Consider the following 19,587-nt stretch of genomic DNA (forward strand, 5'->3'; position numbering starts at 1 on the left):
TTATACTTAAGTGAAAGTATGGGTACCATCTCAAAATATTACTCAAGTAAAAGTCAAGAGTATCTGACTAAAAACACACTTGAGTAAAAGTAAAAAAGTTTCTACTTTTAAATGTACTTAAGTACTAAAATGTCAAAGTAAAAACTTTTTTTCTGACTGTCTGACCGTCTTCTGATAGGTGTTTAATCAAAGATCCCTGCTTTCTAGTCTTGCACAAGGACCAATCAGCATGGGTATGGGCGGGTTAATTTTCCATTGATTTGATTGGCTTTTTTAAAATAAAGTGGAGCCGCAGGATTAATAACTTTAACGTTAGTTCGGCCAGAGAAACAAATATACTAATTAAAATGGTTGGACCTGCGAGATTTGTACTTTGTACTTTGTATGTCTGCATTTTAAATGTAGGAGTGAAAAGTATATATTTTTTCTAAACCTAATAGTACTTGAGTAAAGTACAAATCCCCAAAAACAGTACTTAAGTATTGTAACAAAGTACAATTACTCAAGTACTTTACACCCCTGCTACACCCTACTGTAGAGTGCTGATGACCAGACAGACACTGACCTGGGATGGTTACGGGCGTAGAAGGGAGCCTGCAGGATCCCAGCTGGAAAGACGATGCCGTTCTTGGTGGGCATGTAGTAGGCGTTGACTGTAGGGGGCGTCATACTCCATCTGCAGGGAGACCAAGCAAAAGAAGAGCTGAACATGCAGCCACTTTATAGCAAGAGTGTGAGGGAATTGTCCCAGGGCTGGTCCCCCTCACAATCCATATTTATACGGTGGGAATTGTGCTCTTATGTCATGTGGCCGAGGTGGTAGAACGCCAGTAATGTAGGAGAGACCTGTCCAGTTACGGAGAACCGGTGGTGTTTCATAACTTGCAGGTGCTGTGGAGATATTTAGGAAAAACGCTGACTTTTCCTCTCCAGACGCAGTGTTTAGTTGAGTTCCAAAGATTTCAGTAAAAAGAAATCATTGTAGGAACCATTCTTAGGTAAAGATTTCAACCCCTTCCCCTTGTAGCTCCATCCTGAAGAGGGCACTCCAAAACAAGGGGCAGGGCCAAGGGAAGGGAATTGGGATTCTGCCTTAATTTCTATGACTTAGTTTCTATTCTAAAGAATAGGATAGTTTCTATTCTAAAATCAAATAGTGAAAGTGGCTGATGAATTCTGGATTCCAACATCCACCTTGACATACTGCTGCATCATAAGGTTAATTATTAATGGATGGCACGGTGGTGTAGTGGTTAACACTGCCTCACAACACGAAGGTCCTGGGTTTGAATCCCGCTTGGGGGCCAGGTTGCCAGGTACCCAGGTGGGGTATCTCCCGGGCCTTTCTGTGTGGAGTTTGCATGTTCTCCCCGTGCTCGCAAGGGTCTCCCCTCCAGAGAAAGAGATAAACCCAATGGAACAAGCAGAACATACGGCTAACACTGTCACTGCCCTGACAACGACAGACAGGAGCACTTGGCGCGGCCCTCGGGGGGGAAGGACGACGGGATGGGTCAAGCGCAGAGAGGACATTTCATCGGCGACCCCCAAAATAAATGCATGTGATGTGTGTGTGTGTGTGTGTTCCTATGTGTGTCGCCCATCTTGCACGTGTATGTTCATTGAATGACAATGTAGCAATGTCTGCTTCTTCTCTTCTTCTAATTTCCAGTACAAAGAAAAAAAAACACCATGGATTGACCATGTCATGAATGTATGGTTATGTATGTGTTAGGGACGCTCGATATTGGCTTTTTTACCGATACCGATATTGTCCAACTCTTAATTTCCGATACCGATATCAACCGATACAGATAATGCAGATTATTTCAGGTAATTAACATTACATATCTCTTGTTGTGGAATTAACACAACATTATGCATACTTTTGACAATAAATAAAATCAGAATTTGTTCTTACTTGCTTGCCTGGGTAAATAAAGGTTATAGAAATGTAAAAAAATATATATATATATATTTTTTTTTTGAAAACCGATACCGATATTTTCCGATATCACATTTTAATGCCGATATCGGCCGATAATATCAGTAGGCCGATAATATCGGACATCCCTAGTATGTGTAGTTTTCCAGTGAGGCAGCGGTGCTGAGGGACTGAGGAACTGAGGGACTGAGGGACTAAGGAACTGAGGGACTGAAGGACTAATGAACTGAGGGTCTGAAGGACTGAGGGTTGAAGGAGACTCACTGGTCTTTATTTGGAGGCTTCCTCAGCTGGTCTGCCATCACCCTGGCTGAGAAGTTGTAGAAGTTGACCATGTTCTGGAAGAAGTTGTCATCGGAGACGTCATACTGCAGAGACACAGGTAGGGGGCAACAGAGGGCTACCGGTTATCAATGTGTCGATTGTGACTTCATAACATAGATTCGAATAGAATAGGTAACAACCAAGACGTCATACTGCAGAGACACAGGTAGGGGGCAGCAGAGAGCTACTGGTTATCAATGTGTCGATTGTGATTTCATAATATAGATTAGAATAGAATAGGTAACAACCAAGACGTCATACTGCAGAGACACAGGTAGGGGGCAGCAGAGAGCTACTGGTTATCAATGTGTCGATTGTGATTTCATAATATAGATTAGAATAGAATAGCTAACAACAGAGACGCCATACTGCGGAGAGACAGGTAGGGGGGAGGCAGCGGAGGGTTACTGATAACATAGCATAAAATAGAATAGGTAACAACAGAGAAGTCGGAGACACAGGTAGGGAGCAGTAGAGGGTTACTGGCTGTCAAATGTGAGTCAGTACACAGAATGAATACACGGTGGGGGACTACTACCACTGTAGTACTAATGTAGAATAGATGCAGGATAGATTACTTCTACTACATTAGTACTAATGCAAGATGGATACAGGATATATTACTTATACTACTGTAGTACTAATGCAGGATGATACAGGATAGATTACTTCTACTACTGTAGTACTATTGTAGGATGGATACAGGATAGATTACTTCTACTACTGTAGTACTATTGTAGGATGGATACAGGATAAATTACTTCTACTACTGTAGTACTAATGCAGGATGGATACAGGATAGATTACTTCTACTACAGTAATACGAATACAGGATGGATACAGGATAGATTACTTCTACTACTGTAATACTAATACAGGATGGGGGACTTGCCATACCTTGCCAATTTAGCAAAAAACTTCAACTCTTTAAATGTTGTGGTTCACTGAAGTACATTTAGTTCTGTCCTGTGGCCAAGTCATCAAACCTGTTTATTATGGGCTGTCGTGTTCCATCTGATGAGGAACACTCGCTACCATGGCAACCGCTAATGGGCTGGGACTTGGTTATAAATTATAAATGTGATTTGTGGGAGGATGAGATGGTCCGCTGTTGTCCTCATTAACGCTAATTGTGCAAATGAATATCCCGGACCCTTATGAACAGCAGAATTCATTATTAGTAAAAACTGAGGGAGACAAACAACACTTCATCTCCATCCATCTTGTATAGAATATCTTAATGTCACTTAGAATAAAAAATAAAGACCAAAGTTACCAGAGAAATAATGTGATGGGTGGAAAACAGAAATATAGTCTGGTTGACTATATTTTAAGACATCAATTAATTCAATCTTTATTTAATCTCGAATGATCGTTGAGAGCAATCTCTCATTTACAATGAGGAATACAAAACATAATAAATTAATTAAAAAAAGAAAACAATATAGAAACAGAAAGTCAATCAATTAAAAATGTAAAATAATTAAAAACAACTGCAGACTGTGTTGAAGTGGTTTGCTATTATTTAAACTGAACAATGGAGACTAATGAATTGAGTTTTAAAGTGCTTTGCAAAACTTTCCATGTTTCTTGGGCACAGAAGAGAACAGCAGATTTTCCTAATTCAGTGTAAACTCTAGTAACCTTAACCCTTTCACTGCCACACTACAGAAGGTTAACCCTTTACTATCACACTACCGACGGTTACAGTCGGTAGTGTGATAGTAAAGGGTTAACCTTCTGTAGTGTGGCAGTGAAAGGGTTAACCTGCTGTTGTGTGGCAGTGAAAGGGTTAACCTTATGTGTATTGTCGCAGTGAAAGGGTTAACCATTTGGTAGTGCGGCAGTGAAAGGGTTTTAAGTGTAAAAGGCAAGCCACTATAGACCTTTCAAGGTCTTGGAATTCAGATCATTCAGTTCATTTAAGGGCTTTGAGGGACCCGAAGACACACATGCTGAAAGAAGAGAGGGACGTAACCTGTTAAAACTGTGCTGACTGGTTTATTATTATACATGCTCGGTTACGACAGTGCAACCGTACGGCATAGACTCTCTCCTCGGCTCGGCAGCTCGAAAACAGACGGTTTAAGAGGTCTATGAGGTTTACGAGCAACATGTTCACTGGTGGCGATGGCTCTACTGAACACCAGGAGGAGCAGCCGTGACTCACCCCGTCGTAAACATCGTCCAGCTCTTTGGAATCCAGGATGAAGTCGGGAAATCCTATCATGTCATAGATGGCGTCCGCCTGCAGGGGGAGGAGGAAGAAGAGGACAGAGGAACCTTCTTAATAAGACCTATCTCAAACCCCGCCCTCTTTTCTTGATCCACCAATCACAACTGATGCTTAGAATTATCTTATGTATAATTTTGAGGCACTGTGAACCAAACGTAAGCCTAGAATATGTTTGTTAACAAAATTGCGGGCCCTGCCTTTGTAAAAGACAGCAATGAAACAGTTCAGGTAGCTTTCTAGCTTCGATCAGTGTTCCAGGGATCTAATTTTCCTCTGAGGACAGTTTGTTTATTCAGTTATGAAAATATACCTTAGAGATTATTCACTTATCTGACTCTCACAAAACTACATAGTGCACCTTTAAAGCTAGGAATGAAACTCACTAGGCTGTCACATACTGTCAGTCCATACTGTCACATACTGTCACAATACTGTCACATACAACTGGTACAAAACGCCGCTGCCAGACTGTTGACCGGAACCCGCAAGAGAGACCACATCACCCCTGTCCTTGCCTCCCTTCATTGGCTTCCAGTACGCTACAGGATAGATTTTAAGGTTCTCCTATTTGTTTTTAAAGCCCTTAATGGTCACCCCCCCTCCTACATCTCAGACCTCCTATCCCCCTATTCCAACACCAGGTCCCTCAGGTCAGCCGATCAGAGGCTCCTGACAGTCCGGAGGTCTAACCTCAAGCTCAGGGGGGGCCGTGCCTTTGCTGTCGCAGCCCCTGAATTGTGGAACAGCATCTCCACCTCCATTAGGCTCGCCCCCTTGATAGATGCCTTCAAATCTAGGCTCAAAACCCACTTCTACCTACTAGCCTTTCCCGTTCACTGACTCATGCCCTGTTTTCCTGTGTGTTTGCCTGTGTGCCCTCCCATAAAACGGAGTGTGATTGTTGTCAATATGTATCTATGTGTATCTACCCTCTGTACAGCACTTTGGTTGACACGTGTCATGTTAAATGTGCTATATAAATAAATCTGATTGATTGTCACATACTGTCACATACTGTCACATACTGTCAGTCCATACTGTCACATTCTGTCTGTCCATACTGTCACATACTGTCAGCCCATACTGTCACATACAGTAATATGTCTCAATGAGAATGTGGTTGATTCAAGAAATAAAGCTGTACACAGGACTCTGCTGACACCATTTACTAAAAGACAGACAGTGTTTTAATCCATCGTGGATCTTCATCAGGTCTGACTCCAGTCCTGACCCACCAGACCTCTGTCTACATCGCAGTCCAGATCCATTCAGTCAACTCAACTCTCACCTTGTGCTTGGCAGCCTGCTATGTTTGTTTGTCCACCTGCCTCTCTCTCTCTGTCTATCTGACTATCTGTCTGCCTGTCTGTTTATCTTTATCTGTCTACAGTACCTGTCTGTCTGTCTGTCTGTCTGTCTCACCTTGTCCTTGGCTGCTTGCCTCGTCTGTTTGTCCATCCAGCTTAGGTGGTCCAGGGCGTATTTGAACGCAGTCCGGATCTCATTAATCATCTTCTCTGCCTGTCATGGATGGCAGGAGAGAGGGGGGGGGAGAAACGTGGATGGAAGTAGAGGGAGTAATAGAGAGACAGAAAAAGCCAGGGAGATAGATAGCAAAGATAGAGGAGGGATAAAGAGAGGGTGAGACAGAAAGAACAGAAAAAGGGAGGGAGGAGATAGAAAAAAGATGAGAGAGAGAGAAAGAGAGAGAGACAGAGAGAGAGAGAGAGAGAGAGAGAGAATATAACAGATGCTGAGTCAAAGACAACCTTTCTAAAAAGGTCAACTATCCTTGTGTGAATGTCATCCTTCATGTGACCATGCATTTTCCCATCCTGACCACACGGGGGCAGCATGAGGCAGCCTGCCGCAGTATACAGACGGTCGGGTCAGAGCAGAGGAAGACCTCTGGGGTCAACTTCCCCACCCGACGACGGTACTCACTATTTCTTTGCTGTGTTTATCAAACGTGGCCTTGACGAAGAGCGCTCCGAGAGCGAAGCCCAGCGTGTCGTCTGTGTTCCCGATGCAGGTCTGCCAGCGTGGGGTACAGGACTGAAACAGACACAAACACAGAGGCACACTTTCAGTAGTAGTAGTAGTAGTAGTAGTAGTGGTAGTAGTTTTATTCAGTCATCACTAGGGTTGGGTACCGAACCCGGTACTTTTAAGGGTACCGACCCATAATCGGTACCAAATTCCGGTACCTTTACATGTTTAGTTTAGAGTTTAATATGCTAGAGAGGGAGCCTTTTCCACAAATATATATATATATATATTACTGTCCCGTCTCTTGGGTCTTCGGAAAGACCAGACGAGGTCAGAGGAGTTTGATAACATTTACTGAGGATGGCCAAATAATGTTCATATTTCATTACAACAATAAATAGCATAATGTTCTGAATAAATAACAATGTTGAAATTGAGAAGTTTGGACTTGTTTTTTTTTACAACTGAAATAATTCTTTTTGTTATTACAGAGAGAGTTAAGTACCAAAAAAAGGTACCGTTGGGTACCGATACCGAATTCCAGGAACTGGTACCGGTATCGGTTTAAAAGTGAACGGTACCCAACCCTAGTCATCAACCCCACACACAATACAATTATGCACAATCATTCAACCATCTTTAATTTGGCACTGACTGAAAAGGTACAGGCTGAAGCATAATGCTTATACTGTACATGCCTGTCTATATATATATATATATATATATATATATATATATATATATATATATATATATATATATATATATATATATATATATTTTTTTACAAATTAAGACTCCAAAATAGAAACAAATCTAAATAAACAAAGTGTTTACTGTAATTAAATTAAATCATTCATTTGTAGGGTTTTTAAATCGGCAGGAAAACAAATAAAACAGAACCGTTTACAAAAAAAGGTAGCTCAAAGTATATGGGCTTTCAAATACTGGGGTTGGGGCCATACTTGGGTCCTTTGATAGTAAAATGGGACACATTTAACAAACATTTAAATAATAACTGCAACTGTGTGCAACCAATTTAATTTAATAAAATTTCAAACCTTTATTTAAACTCAAAAGACAACTGAGGTTTCCCTGATTTACCGCCACGTTGTACAGAAATAGGCAAAAAGAAAAGCATATAAAATCACCACAATAAGACAACAAGACCAGGCAAAAAGCAAGGATAACAAATCAACTTACAAAGGTTGGAATCTCAAGCTTTAACACATTGTGCGCCATAACCGGCGTAAATCGTTATTGCCCGCCATGCGTTGAACGCCAACAACGGCGTAAATCGTTTTTGGGATCAATATAAAAAAAAATCGCCATGGCATTCATAATTCATCCAGCCTCCCTCCGGACTACAGCGGCACCCTGTCTGAGATTGCAACGCCTCAATACCGCCGCCTGTGGATGGTCGGGCGAGTTACACTGTGGCGATCGGTGCATCGAGGAAATTCCTCCGGCAGTAATATCTTGTTACGTGGGTCCAGACAAACACTCGAGTGCATTTGGATCGCTTTCTAAACGCAATAATCGATATGATTTCGGCGTTTATTGCGCCATACAAACCGGAAATGGATCTAGGAGATCAGCATCAAATAATTTGGATATTTTCCCTCCAGTCTCATCGGCGAACGGTAAGAGGACACTAACGTTATTTTCAGCCCGGTTGTCCATTTCTTTGTTTGCAATCAGTCTGATCAATATATCAACCCATACTAAATAAAGCCGTTACTGACGATCAAGGAATTATAGACGACCCCCCCCCCCCCCCCCCTTTCCTTCACGCATGATGAAGCATAATGTATACCGATCATATACATTTGAATTTTTTAATATAGCGTGTATAGGAAAGAAACGCCAATCGATAATCTATCATATGCGTCAGGGCCTATAACTAGCGTTTTTGGAATTACAGCAGAAAAGCTTAAAACATACTTATATTCTCGACGGTATTAACACAACAATGTATGAATGAAAAAATATAACGATGTTTGAATGGGCCATAGTAATGCAGATATAGCTATAATATTTAAAAAGTTATAGCCCTGCAAAGAAGGTAAACATCTCCATAGGCTTACAGCAGTGGCAGACTGGGGTATAATGATGGGCACAATGCCCGGCGCCCAATGTGTTAAGGACCGTTGGAGTTCATTCCATGACCTAGGGGCATCATAGTGAAATGCAGATTGACCCTGTTGTGAGCAAACTGGGGACATTAAGGACCAGCCAGTCACTAGAACGGGTTCCATAGGTTCCAGAATTCCATTCCAATAATGATGTAGTATAGGAGGTAGCTTACCAAAAAGGACCTTAAAAATTTACAAGTACCAGTGTTTCTTCTCATAAAGGACACAGTGATGAGTGGCATATCTATCATTAGTGAATCTGAGGAAAGAGTGTTAGACAGAGTCCAGGGATTCAACTTGGGTTGAGGTCGCAGCATGTCTATAGATTACATCACCATAGTCCAAGACTGATAAGAAAACGGCTTCGACAACTCTCTTCCTACTAGGGATGTCCGATATTATCGGCCGATATCGGCATTAAAATGTGATATCGGAAAATATCGGTATCGGTTTTCAAAAGAATATATATATATATTTTTTTTTACATTTCTATAACCTTTATTTACCCAGGCAAGCAAGTAAGAACAAATTCTAATTTTATTTATTGTCAAAAGTATGCATAATGTTGTGTTAATTCCACAACAAGAGATATGTAATGTTAATTACCTGAAATTATTCCATTTTTGGGGGGGGGGGATCCTGCATATATCGGTATCGGTTGATATCGGTTGATATCGGTATCGGAAATTAAGAGTTGTACAATATCGGTATCGGTAAAAAAGCCAATATCGAGCATCCCTACTTCCTACTAATCAAAGGCAAACTGGTTCTGTTTCTGTATAGGAAGCCAATTTTCTGTCACAACTTGGGAGGCAAGCTTGTCCACATGTAAATGTTAAATGTAAATTATTTTGTAATGAAAAACTGCGGCTAATGTCTTCTCTACTTTAGGCTATGAACAGTTCTCACTGGAGGACTCCGTAAGTTGGACGTCACGGCCAATGAGGACACGGTGTGCGGCACAATACAAGGCATGCCTGTTTTTTTTGTGAATTCCGTCCTGACAGATCAGTTCACAGAAGCAGGTGGACCCCAAGGTTCTTATAATTGGAAGGTTTGGTCATCGATGAGGTAGTAAACAACCACTGGAGCACTGACTGGGACCAGCGTTCTAAACGCTTCAATAGAATCTGGTCCCAGAGCTGACCTGTGGGCATCGGTTGTCAAGGAAACTTCATCAACTGATGGATGTGGATAGAACCAGCATTCCATCGGGTGCCACTGATAGAACCAGCATTCCATCGGGTGCCACTGATAGAACCAGCATTCCATCGGGTGTCACTGATAGAAACAGCATTCCATCGGGTGCCACTGATTTGGCTGGTACACGCACACAGAATTAAAAGGGATCCATTATAGTTCAGGGTTTGTTACCTTGGTAGCAGATAATGGGGACCAGAGAGTAAACAAACAACAATCAGGAGCAGGATGATTTCTGTCTCGTCGAGGAACAACATTACTCCTGCACTTCATCATCAGACTGAACAATTCCATGCACAGAACTGACTCTATCTCAAACCCCATCTCAAACCCTATCTCAAACCCTATCTCAAACCCTACCTCAAACCCTACCTCAAACCCCATCTCAAACCCTACCTCAAACCCTACCTCAAACCCTACCTCAAACCCTATCTCAAACCCTACCTCAAACCCTACCTCAAACCCTACCTCAAACCCTATCTCAAACCCTACCTCAAACCCTATCTCAAACCCTACCTCACACCCTATCTCAAACCCTACCTCACACCCTATCTCAAACCCTACCTCAAACCCTACCTCACACCCTATCTCACACCCTATCTCACACCTTATCTCAAACCCTGGGAATTTATCCAAAGCGCTTTACAATTTGTTTCGTCACATTTTACCCATTCACTCACACATTCACACACTGATGGCAGAGGCAAGCCCCTAACTGTTGGCACCTTGCATGGTTAAGTGTCTTGCTCTGTGTGCCCTCCCATAAAACGGATTGTGATTGTTGTCTATATGTATCTTGTGTATTTACCCTCTGTACAGCACTTTGGTTGACACGCGTCATGTGAAATGTGCTTTATAAATAAATTTGATTGATTGATTGATTGATTGCTCAAGGACTCTTCGCTGCCCGGGAGGAGCGGGAATCCAACCGGGAATCTCCATATTACCAGACAACTGCTCTACCTCCTGAGCCACTGTCGCCCGACACATCTCAAACCCTATCTCACACCCTATCTCAAACCCTGCCCTCTGTTCTCCATCCTCCAATCACTCCAATCACTGACGAATGGCTCTGACCTTCTTGGTTCCATAGAGGCTCTCGAGCAGTTTATCCTGGGCATTCTCAAAGCGCTGGTCCAGGCTGGGAACGCCCTTCTGGGCTAGATTCCACATCATGTAGTTATTCAGCAGGCTGGGGGGTGAGAGGGTGAGAGAGAGAGAGAGAGAGAGAGAGAGAGAGAGAGAGAGAGAGAGAGAGAGAGAGAGAGAGAGAGAGAGAGAGAGAGAGAGAGAGAGAGAGAGAGAGAGAGAGAGAGAGAGAGAGAGAGAGAGAGAGAGAGAGAGAGAAGGCAGTTATTCAACAGACTACAGAAAAGAGACAAGTGAAGTGTCCTAGATAGTGCACCCACCCCAAAAATGTGCACATTGCATGATTTAAATGAATGACATCAGTGGGGAGAGGAGGGAGAGGCCGGTATTTATGATAGGATGCTCTGTATGAATTATCCATCTTATGGATCTTACGTAACCAGAAGGTCACAAGTTCGAATCTTGCAACAACAGCCACTCTGTCAATCCCTACAAGATACTGAACCCCTAGCTGCCTTGTGGGCACTGTGTCCTTCTAATGTCTCATGTACTTTACGCGTGTCTCAAATGGACACGTAAAGACATAAATCCCCCATTGCATTGTGTGTAATATGGTGACAGAGGGCTCTAAAAGTAATAGGTTCTAATAATGAGCCTGTGGCGATGAGTTCCGAGACCTGATGCAGGTATTACCTGCTACCAGTGCTTGAAGTGGACCGGTACTCTCCGGGACTCAGTACCAGCAGTTCTACATTTTACACTTGTAAACCTTTTCCTGCATACCGGTGCTTCTCACAAGCTGCCGGTACTCTTGGGCAATGCGGTTTATTTATGGCCGGGCAAATAAACTACATTACCCAGGGGGCACTCTGTGGATTATGCTCCCTTCAAAATGCTGAAGGAATGGCTAATGGTTCTGCAAAACATACAGAAACCTTTTCTCCCGGCCATGTGCCTGCAAATACTAACAGTCAAAATGTTTTCTCACATATGTAAGCTTTGTAATAGGACCTGCTTTCTGTTGCCGTGTGTTTTTGTGCGTGAGTGTTGTCGTCATGCTTTTGACCATAATTTAGACATTGAGGGCCCAACACTGCAAGACAAGTTGCAAACAAGAGTAAGGGAGGAAAAGAGAGAGAGAGAGAGAGAGAGAGAGAGAGAGAGAGAGAGAGAGAGAGAGAGAGAGGAGAGAGAGAGATAGAGAGAAAGGGAGAGAGAGGATTTGATTTGTATGATAGAGAGAAATTTGACGGTATTAATCTGTTTGTTTAGTTTTAAATTACATTTAACATAATCATGCATAAACAGCTTAGCGGATGGTGACGTATCTGTCAGTTCTGAAAGTCCATCAGGTTGGTTCTTAGGGTTCCTCCAGTTTGCTCTGAAGCTTCCAACACCTAGAATGCCCTCCAACTGACTCTGAAGCTGAAGGCTCTTCCTTCTTTCGCTGCATTTAAAAATATGATCTCCGACCACTGTGTGTCGACTTGTAACTGTCTTAGCTGATTTGTAATAGTTTATTCTTATTTGCTGTGCCTATATGTATGAAATTGCTGATTAACTGTGTCTTGCTTTTGTAAGCCCATCGTCGCTGTAAATTTGTCTCACGAGTTGAAATAATGGTTTGAAATTAGGGATGTCCGATATTATCGGCCTACCGATATTATCGGCCGATATCGGCATTAAAATGTGATATCGGAAAATATCTGTATCGGTTTTCAAAAAAAAAAAAAAAAAAAAAAAAAAAAATTACATTTCTATAACCTTTATTTACCCAGGCAAGCAAGTAAGAACAAATTCTGATTTTATTTATTGTCAAAAGTATGCATAATGTTGTGTTAATTCCACAACAAGAGATATGTAATGTTAATTACCTGAAATTATTCCATTTTTTGGGGGGGGGGTAACCCTGCATATATCGGTATCGGTTGATATCGGTATCGGAAATTAAGAGTTGGACAATATTGGTATATCGGTATCTGTAACTGAGGGGTACAATTCCCTGACTGTATTACTAGATATGATACTTACTACCACTACCTTTGTACTTAATATTCGGCCACCCAGTACACGGCATAAATATATTATGATGAACACTGTCACGTAGATGAAACGGATCCAACACAAATGTACGAATTAGAAATAGGTCTTTATTTCTACACAGCGATGGTGTGTAGAGCAAGCACTTAATCAAATCAATCACATTTATGAATGGAAATTAGTATGCACTTTTATGGCAAGAGTACTCGTCGGTATATCAATAGAGAATGTCCAATCTCTGAAGGCGCAGGTGGTACATATACGACCTGGAATAGTTTAAGGAATAACAGCAATGATACTTGAATGATTATATACTGGATACACTAGGGGGGGGTTAATCCGGTCGCTTGTAAGCCGACAGGAGTAGGAGGGGGGGGGGGGGGGGGGGGGTAGAATCCGGCTGCCTCATCCGGCCAAGGGTATCCCAGGTGAACCCACTGTAGTGCCGTTCAATGCGCCGGCGATCCTTGGACCACAGATGAAAGCAGGTGGACTCTTTGTGGGCCGGCGTCATCCGGTCCACGGAGGAGAGACGTGAAGCGACCTCGTCTTGCAGAGCGTCTCCTCACCTTGCGTCCTCTCCAGGGGGGGGGGGGTTCCAACACACGGCAGTGTCGGGGGTCTTTATCCATGGAATAATCAAAGTATACAAAGCATAATCCGTGCCTGGGAAGGCGGGCTGTCGTCGGTAGAATAATCCGGTATACAGGTCCACTCGCTCGTCGGCTCTGGGGCTCCTCGGGTGCAGCTTCACGTGGGGTCAACCACCATGGATAAGCAGCCAGTTCTCTGCCCGAAACGATGGGGTACTGACTACAGTAGTATTCTCACCGTACGAAGCACTATATATTAACAGACTATTATTAGCTTAATAGACTACGTCCAACTCGACGATATGGTGCCAAATATGACTATTCAAATATTAATATACACGATGTCTCAATACCGATGGTAGGCGAACTTGGCCTTACTCCCACACGTGGCGTCGCGGGGAGGCTTTACGTCTGTGACTCTATTGGAGGGTAAGAAACTGGACTGAAAAGAAAGTCCTACTTTAGTAGCGCAGTATATATACGCACTATGAACAAATAGTCCCATTAGTGGTGCGGTAGCCAGATTCCTACGCGGAACTAGGACTTGTTCGTACATGTGGAGCGGTACGTTTGAACTGGGTCTGAGGGGTATGGCAGCCTGGCACCAAGGTCTCGACCAATAGTAGAATGGAGACTATTATGGGATGTTCAGTAGGCTAGAATGGATATTCAATGGATATTGTACAAGGAATATACAAGGGATATCAGGGAATATTAGAGAATATACAAATACAATTAAATATATATATATAAATAAATATATATATTCGGTTTAATCTGGCCCTTCACAACAGCCACCCCCTGATTGGTCCCAGACCTAATCAGTTAAACAGAGACAGATTAATCGCGTTGTCTATTTACACATAAGGGTTTGCTGTAGGGGTCAGTCAACTTCACAAAGTCATAGGGTTATAGGGTCATGGTCATCATCGATTGTGTCTGGGAGTCGGGGCAGTTCTATGAGCCTCGCCACGGGACGGGTGTAAGTGCGACCCTGGACGAGCACTTCAGCTGCTCGGACCTTGCCGTCGGCACCGGTGATCACTTTGCTTACGCGGCCGGCCGGCCACATAGCTCTGGGCAGTGATTGATCAACAATCATGACGACTGTTCCTTCTGTCAAATTGTCTCTCTCCTTTACCCACTTCTGGCGGGTCTGTAGAGACGGTAGGTAGTGCAGTAGGAAACTGCTCCAAAACTTGTCGGCTAATACTTGGCTGTACCTCCACATTCGTCGGCCGTTCGCTTCTTCAGGCCGGTACATTGTCTGGGGTAATGCAGGATCTAGCCGCCCCATCAGGAGTGTGTTGGGGGTAACTGGGTCGATATCCGCCACATCACTGGAGACATATCCGAGGGGCTTCGAGTTAAGTACTCCCTCAATCTCCGTGAGGACTGTCATTAGGACTTCTTCCGCCACAGTCTGGGCCCCAAGTACTGCGTACAGGGCTGTCTTTATGGAGCGCACTTCTCGTTCCCAAGTGCCACCGAAGTGGGGTGCGTTTGGGGGGTTGAATTGGAAATCAACCTGTGCTGGAGCGAGGTGGGTCTTAAGTTCTGGGCCCATAGCTTGGAAGCTCTCTCTCAGCTCTCTTTCGCCGCCTTTGAAGTTTGTCCCATGATCGGACAATAGGGTAGACGGTCTTCCTTTCCGTGATGTGAATCTACGGAAGGCCATAAGGAATGAGTCTGTGCTCATGGTCGGGAGAAGCTCGATGTGTATCGCTCTGGTGGTCATGCATTTGAATACAATACCCCACCGCTTCTCGGTTCCTCTTCCTTTCTTTATGTGCAGCGGGCCAAAGCAGTCCATACCCGTTGAGTGGAATGGCTTGTCACCGATGCGGAGGCGACATGGAGGAAGGTCAGCCATCCTTGGTATGCTGGGCTGCGCGCGCCACTTGCGGCAGTCTAGACATGTTCGCTGGAAGCGTCGTACCGCCTCTCTTCCTTGTAGGATCCAGTAACAACGTCTGATTTCCGCGAAGACTCTTTCTGCTCCTGCGTGATGTACGTCCTCATCGTATTTCTTTATAATCAGCTCTGTGACCTTGTGTCGGCTGTTCAATACGATCGGGTATTTAATGTCATCCGGTAGATTGGGGGCTCTGCGTAGGCGACCACCCACTCTGATGAGGGTATGAGCGTCGCTCTCGGGGGCCAGATGAATTAATCTGCTGTCGGATGGGACGGGCTTTCCTCCCTGTAGACAGGCCAATTCATCGGGGAACGAGTCTCTCTGGGCTCGCTGCAGTAGAAGCAATTCTGCTTCCTCGTAGTTAGCTGCTGACATATCAGCGGGGGACTTGCACTCCGGGTGGTACCGCAGGAATGTTCTTTGTTGTGCACTCTCTATGGACGTGCAATCGTCTATGTTAGGGTCGGTGGAGGCTACGGTGCTCAATCCACAGAACACAGACTTCTTATTTTCCACCTCCTCTGGACTTGCTTCCCTCGGGATAGGCATGGGCCACTGTCCTTCCGGGAGTCTTAGGAATGCGGGGCCGTCACTGTAGACATTGCGACGGGTGAGGTCATCCAGGGGCATCCCCCGGGTGATGACGTCAGCTGGGTTCTGTTTTGTATCAACGTAGCGCCACTCTGTTTCTCCGGTTAACTCTTCGGTTAAGTCTTGAATCTCGGTGACTCTGACTCCCACGAAGACTTTGTGCTTGCATGAGTCCGATTTGATCCAGGCGAGTACCGTCGTGGAATCTGACCACAGGATTGTTCTAGACACCGGTATGGTGAGCTCACGTTGGATGAGCGTGGCTAGGTGCGCTCCGGCTAGGGCTGCGCAGAGCTCTAGACGTGGGATAGATTGTTGCTTGCGTGGGGCTATTCTCGAGCGGGCGAGGACAAATGCTGTGTAGATCTCTCCCCCCTTCTCTTGGGCCCGCAAGTAGGCTACTGATCCGTATGCGACCTCTGAGGCGTCACTGAAGACGTGTAAGTCCATTTTACATGTCTCTGGCCTCACCGTGGGTGGGAAGTAGCTTCGGCGCATATTAACGCCTGGGAGTGAGTGGAGCTCCATCTCCCACTCTCTCCAGGTGGATGCAAGGTGTGCGGGAATGGGGTCGTCCCAGCCCTGGTCCTTGTCCCACAATGCTCGTACAATCATTTTTGCCCTGGTGGTGTACGGTAGAATACATCCTAGCGGGTCATATTGTCGGGCGAGTGTTGTGTACACACTCCGTCTGGTGGTCGGCGCCGCCGCCGGCCTTCCCTGCTCCGTAGTCAGGGGCTTGTGTCTGTAGTGAAGCGAATCTGTTTTGAATCGCCACACCAATCCCAGGGTCATCTCCTGGGCTTCTCCCGGGATTGTAGCCATCCAGGTCTCGCTGCTGGCTGCCTTGTCCTCGGAGGAGAGGCTGCGCAGTACTTGCGGATCGCTGCTGGCCCACTGCCTGAGATCAAAGCCGCCTTTGATCAATGAGGCGCGGAGTTTAATCAGGAGAGCCTCGGCTTCTTCCTGGGTTGAAAGGCTTTGTAGACAGTTGTCTACGTAGAAGCTGTTCTTTACGCTGTGTCGGACCTCTTCGTCCGCTGCTGGGTCCTCTGCTACATGTTTCTGTAGTGCAAATGTAGCACAGCAGGGGCTGCACGTCGTTCCGAAGGGGAGGACTTCCCATTGGTAGATGGCTGGGTGCTCATCTCCTGGCTTCTCTCTCCATAGGAACCGTAACAGGGGCTTGTCCGCCTCTACTAATCTCACCTGCAGGAACATTCCTTTAATGTCCCCGCTAATGGCCACCTTTTCCTGGCGGAAGCGGAGTAGAACGCCGAGTAGGGAGGGGCCGAGTGTGGGACCGGGCAGTAACTCTTTATTCAGATTTTGGGATCCGATCTGGTAGCTGCAGTTAAATACTATGCGGTCTTTACCGTTGTGATGGACCTTGTGGTGAGGCACGTACCACGATTCAGTGGTCTGGTCAGCCTCTTTAATGTCCATCTTTGTCACGTGTCCCGCTGTGATGAGCTTCTCAATCTCAGCGCGGTATACACTCTCTTGGGCGGGGTTCTTGGCTAAGCGCCGCTCCGTGTTCAGCAGGTACCGTTCTGTGGCGTCTGTCTTGGCGTGGAAAGTAGGCATTCCTTCTCGCCGCAGGAGTGGCGTGGCGTATCTCAACACGCCGTTGACCGGGACTCTCTTGGTCCCTGTCTCGAGGAGGTGAATGGCGTAAATGTCATCTTTAGAGCGAATGTCTTTCTTTCCGTTCTTAAAGGGCATTTGTTCCAAGGTCCATAGCCGCTCTACGTGTTGCAGGAGTGCGGTTTCTCCCTCTGTGACTCGGGAGTGGAGACATCTAGTGGCTGTACTTCGGTTGAGAGATTTGGCGAGCGGGCCTTGGAGAGTCCATCCCAAACGGGTCTCGACTGCTGCAGGACAGCCTCGGGGTCCGGTATGAACCCGGTCTATCGGGACAATGAGGTCTGCATGGTCGGAGCCTATCAACAGGGTCGGCATAGCATTGTCTATGAGCGGGATCGGTAACTTGCGCAGATGTGCATATTTCTCCATCAGCTTGGCGACGGGGTATGTGTACCGCGACAGTCCTATTTCTTGGCTGGTGAAAGCGTCTGTAATCTGGTACCGTCGCTCAGGCTGGCCGCTTGCTGCGATAGAGAATGAGACATTCTCGCCCTTTATCGTCTTCAAATCTCGTCTTATTGTCCGAATTGTCATTTGGGTTTCGCTTCCCCGCAGCCCTAGCTGGGCCGCAGCGGAGGCGAGCAGAAGGGTCTTCTCGGACCCGTCATCGAGGACGGCGTAAGTGTCCAGGACTTTATTCTGGTAGCTTAGTGTCACACGCACTACTTTTAGGAGTACTCGGGCTCCACTGCTGCTGGCGGGATCGATGTACATGACGCTCGCTTTGCGGCTGGATGGTGCGGGTGAAGGGCGCCGTCTGTTACTGTCGTGAAGTATGTCCAGATGGGCTCCATCGCACTTGGTGCACCTTTTCTTTAAGCGGCATTCGGCTGCCATGTGTGAGCGCGCACAGCGAAAACAGCGCTTGTTGGACTTTATCCATTGACTTGCTTCCTCCGCGTTCAGCTTGGGGAAGGAGTCACATTGCGCTAGCCAGTGTTCTTTCTCACAGTAGGGGCACACTATCTTCCACTTCTCCGTTCTGGAGGGGGTACTGTGGCTCCTGCTGCTCGGTACTGACTCCGATTGGTGCATCACAGTCACCGATCTTCTTCCATCATTTAGTCATCTGGTTCCTTCTCTGGAGCCAGGGGTGCTCCGTCCGAATGTATCTAGCCGTAGGCTGCTGACTTCTCTCGCCAGGAAGTCTGCTAGATCGAGGAGGTTCGGTTCGGGGCCATTCGGGTCTCTGTGGTCTCTCTGTCGCCTAAAACGCTCCTGTCGAGCGGGCGGCAGCTTCTCCAAGATCCTTTCCACATTTGAGTTGGCGTAAAGTTCATGCCTCCCCTTCTCTCTCTGCGCTCCCAACATCCCTACCAGGGACTGCACTCTGATGGACAGGTCGTCCAGTGCTCGATTGTCTATTGCTGGGGGTAAGCGGTCGATGTGTCGGATCTCCTGGATCACGTAATCCCATATGCGCCCATACCTCTGGTCCAATGCTACCAGCGCTGCTGTGTATGGGGTGGTGGAAGTCGCGTAGGCGAGCGCTATATTATGTGCGCGGGGTACCTTTAAGTGCTTCAGTAGGATGGCGTATTTATGGCGTTCATCCAATACATCCACCAACATGGTCTCCAGACACATGCGGAGTTCTGTATACTGGGCCCGGTCCTCTTGGGTGAAGTCGGGTACCATAGGCGTGCCAATGTATGACGCTGACTGTGGATACATCGGCGAGCGTTGGGGGAGAGGCCTCCTAGGCGAGTCTCCTCCCGCTCCTTGGTATGGGCTAGTACCGGCAGTGTACCATGGCCCGCTTGTCCAGGTGCTGTTCCTCGGTGCGGGTCGTGCGTCGTGCTCACCCGTGTATAGAGTCGGGGGTCTGTAGCGCAGCTCCGCGGGAGTATAGCCTGGGCTGTACCGGACCTCCTGGTCCG

The 19,587-nt window shown here is 45.9% G+C and overlaps 1 protein-coding gene across 1 annotated transcript in view; it reads right to left on the bottom strand.

Moving 5' to 3' along the window:
- The window catches only part of ece2b (endothelin converting enzyme 2b), a gene marked incomplete at its 3' end in the record, with an annotated part of 247,781 nt that overhangs the window by 6,020 nt on the left and 222,174 nt on the right, over positions 1 to 19,587 (bottom strand). The window contains exons 11-16 of the mRNA XM_084309069.1: positions 10,907 to 11,021; positions 6,450 to 6,560; positions 5,928 to 6,026; positions 4,440 to 4,517; positions 2,210 to 2,313; positions 566 to 676 (exon numbers count right to left, since the gene is read on the bottom strand). Of these exons, the coding sequence (XP_084165195.1) occupies positions 566 to 676; positions 2,210 to 2,313; positions 4,440 to 4,517; positions 5,928 to 6,026; positions 6,450 to 6,560; positions 10,907 to 11,021 (618 nt within the window). The remainder of the gene's footprint in view (positions 1 to 565; positions 677 to 2,209; positions 2,314 to 4,439; positions 4,518 to 5,927; positions 6,027 to 6,449; positions 6,561 to 10,906; positions 11,022 to 19,587) is intronic.

The sequence above is a fragment of the Notolepis coatsorum genome, assembly GCF_963971535.1.
Source record: "Notolepis coatsorum genome assembly, chromosome: 1".
NCBI classification, from domain to species: domain Eukaryota; kingdom Metazoa; phylum Chordata; class Actinopteri; order Aulopiformes; family Paralepididae; genus Notolepis; species Notolepis coatsorum.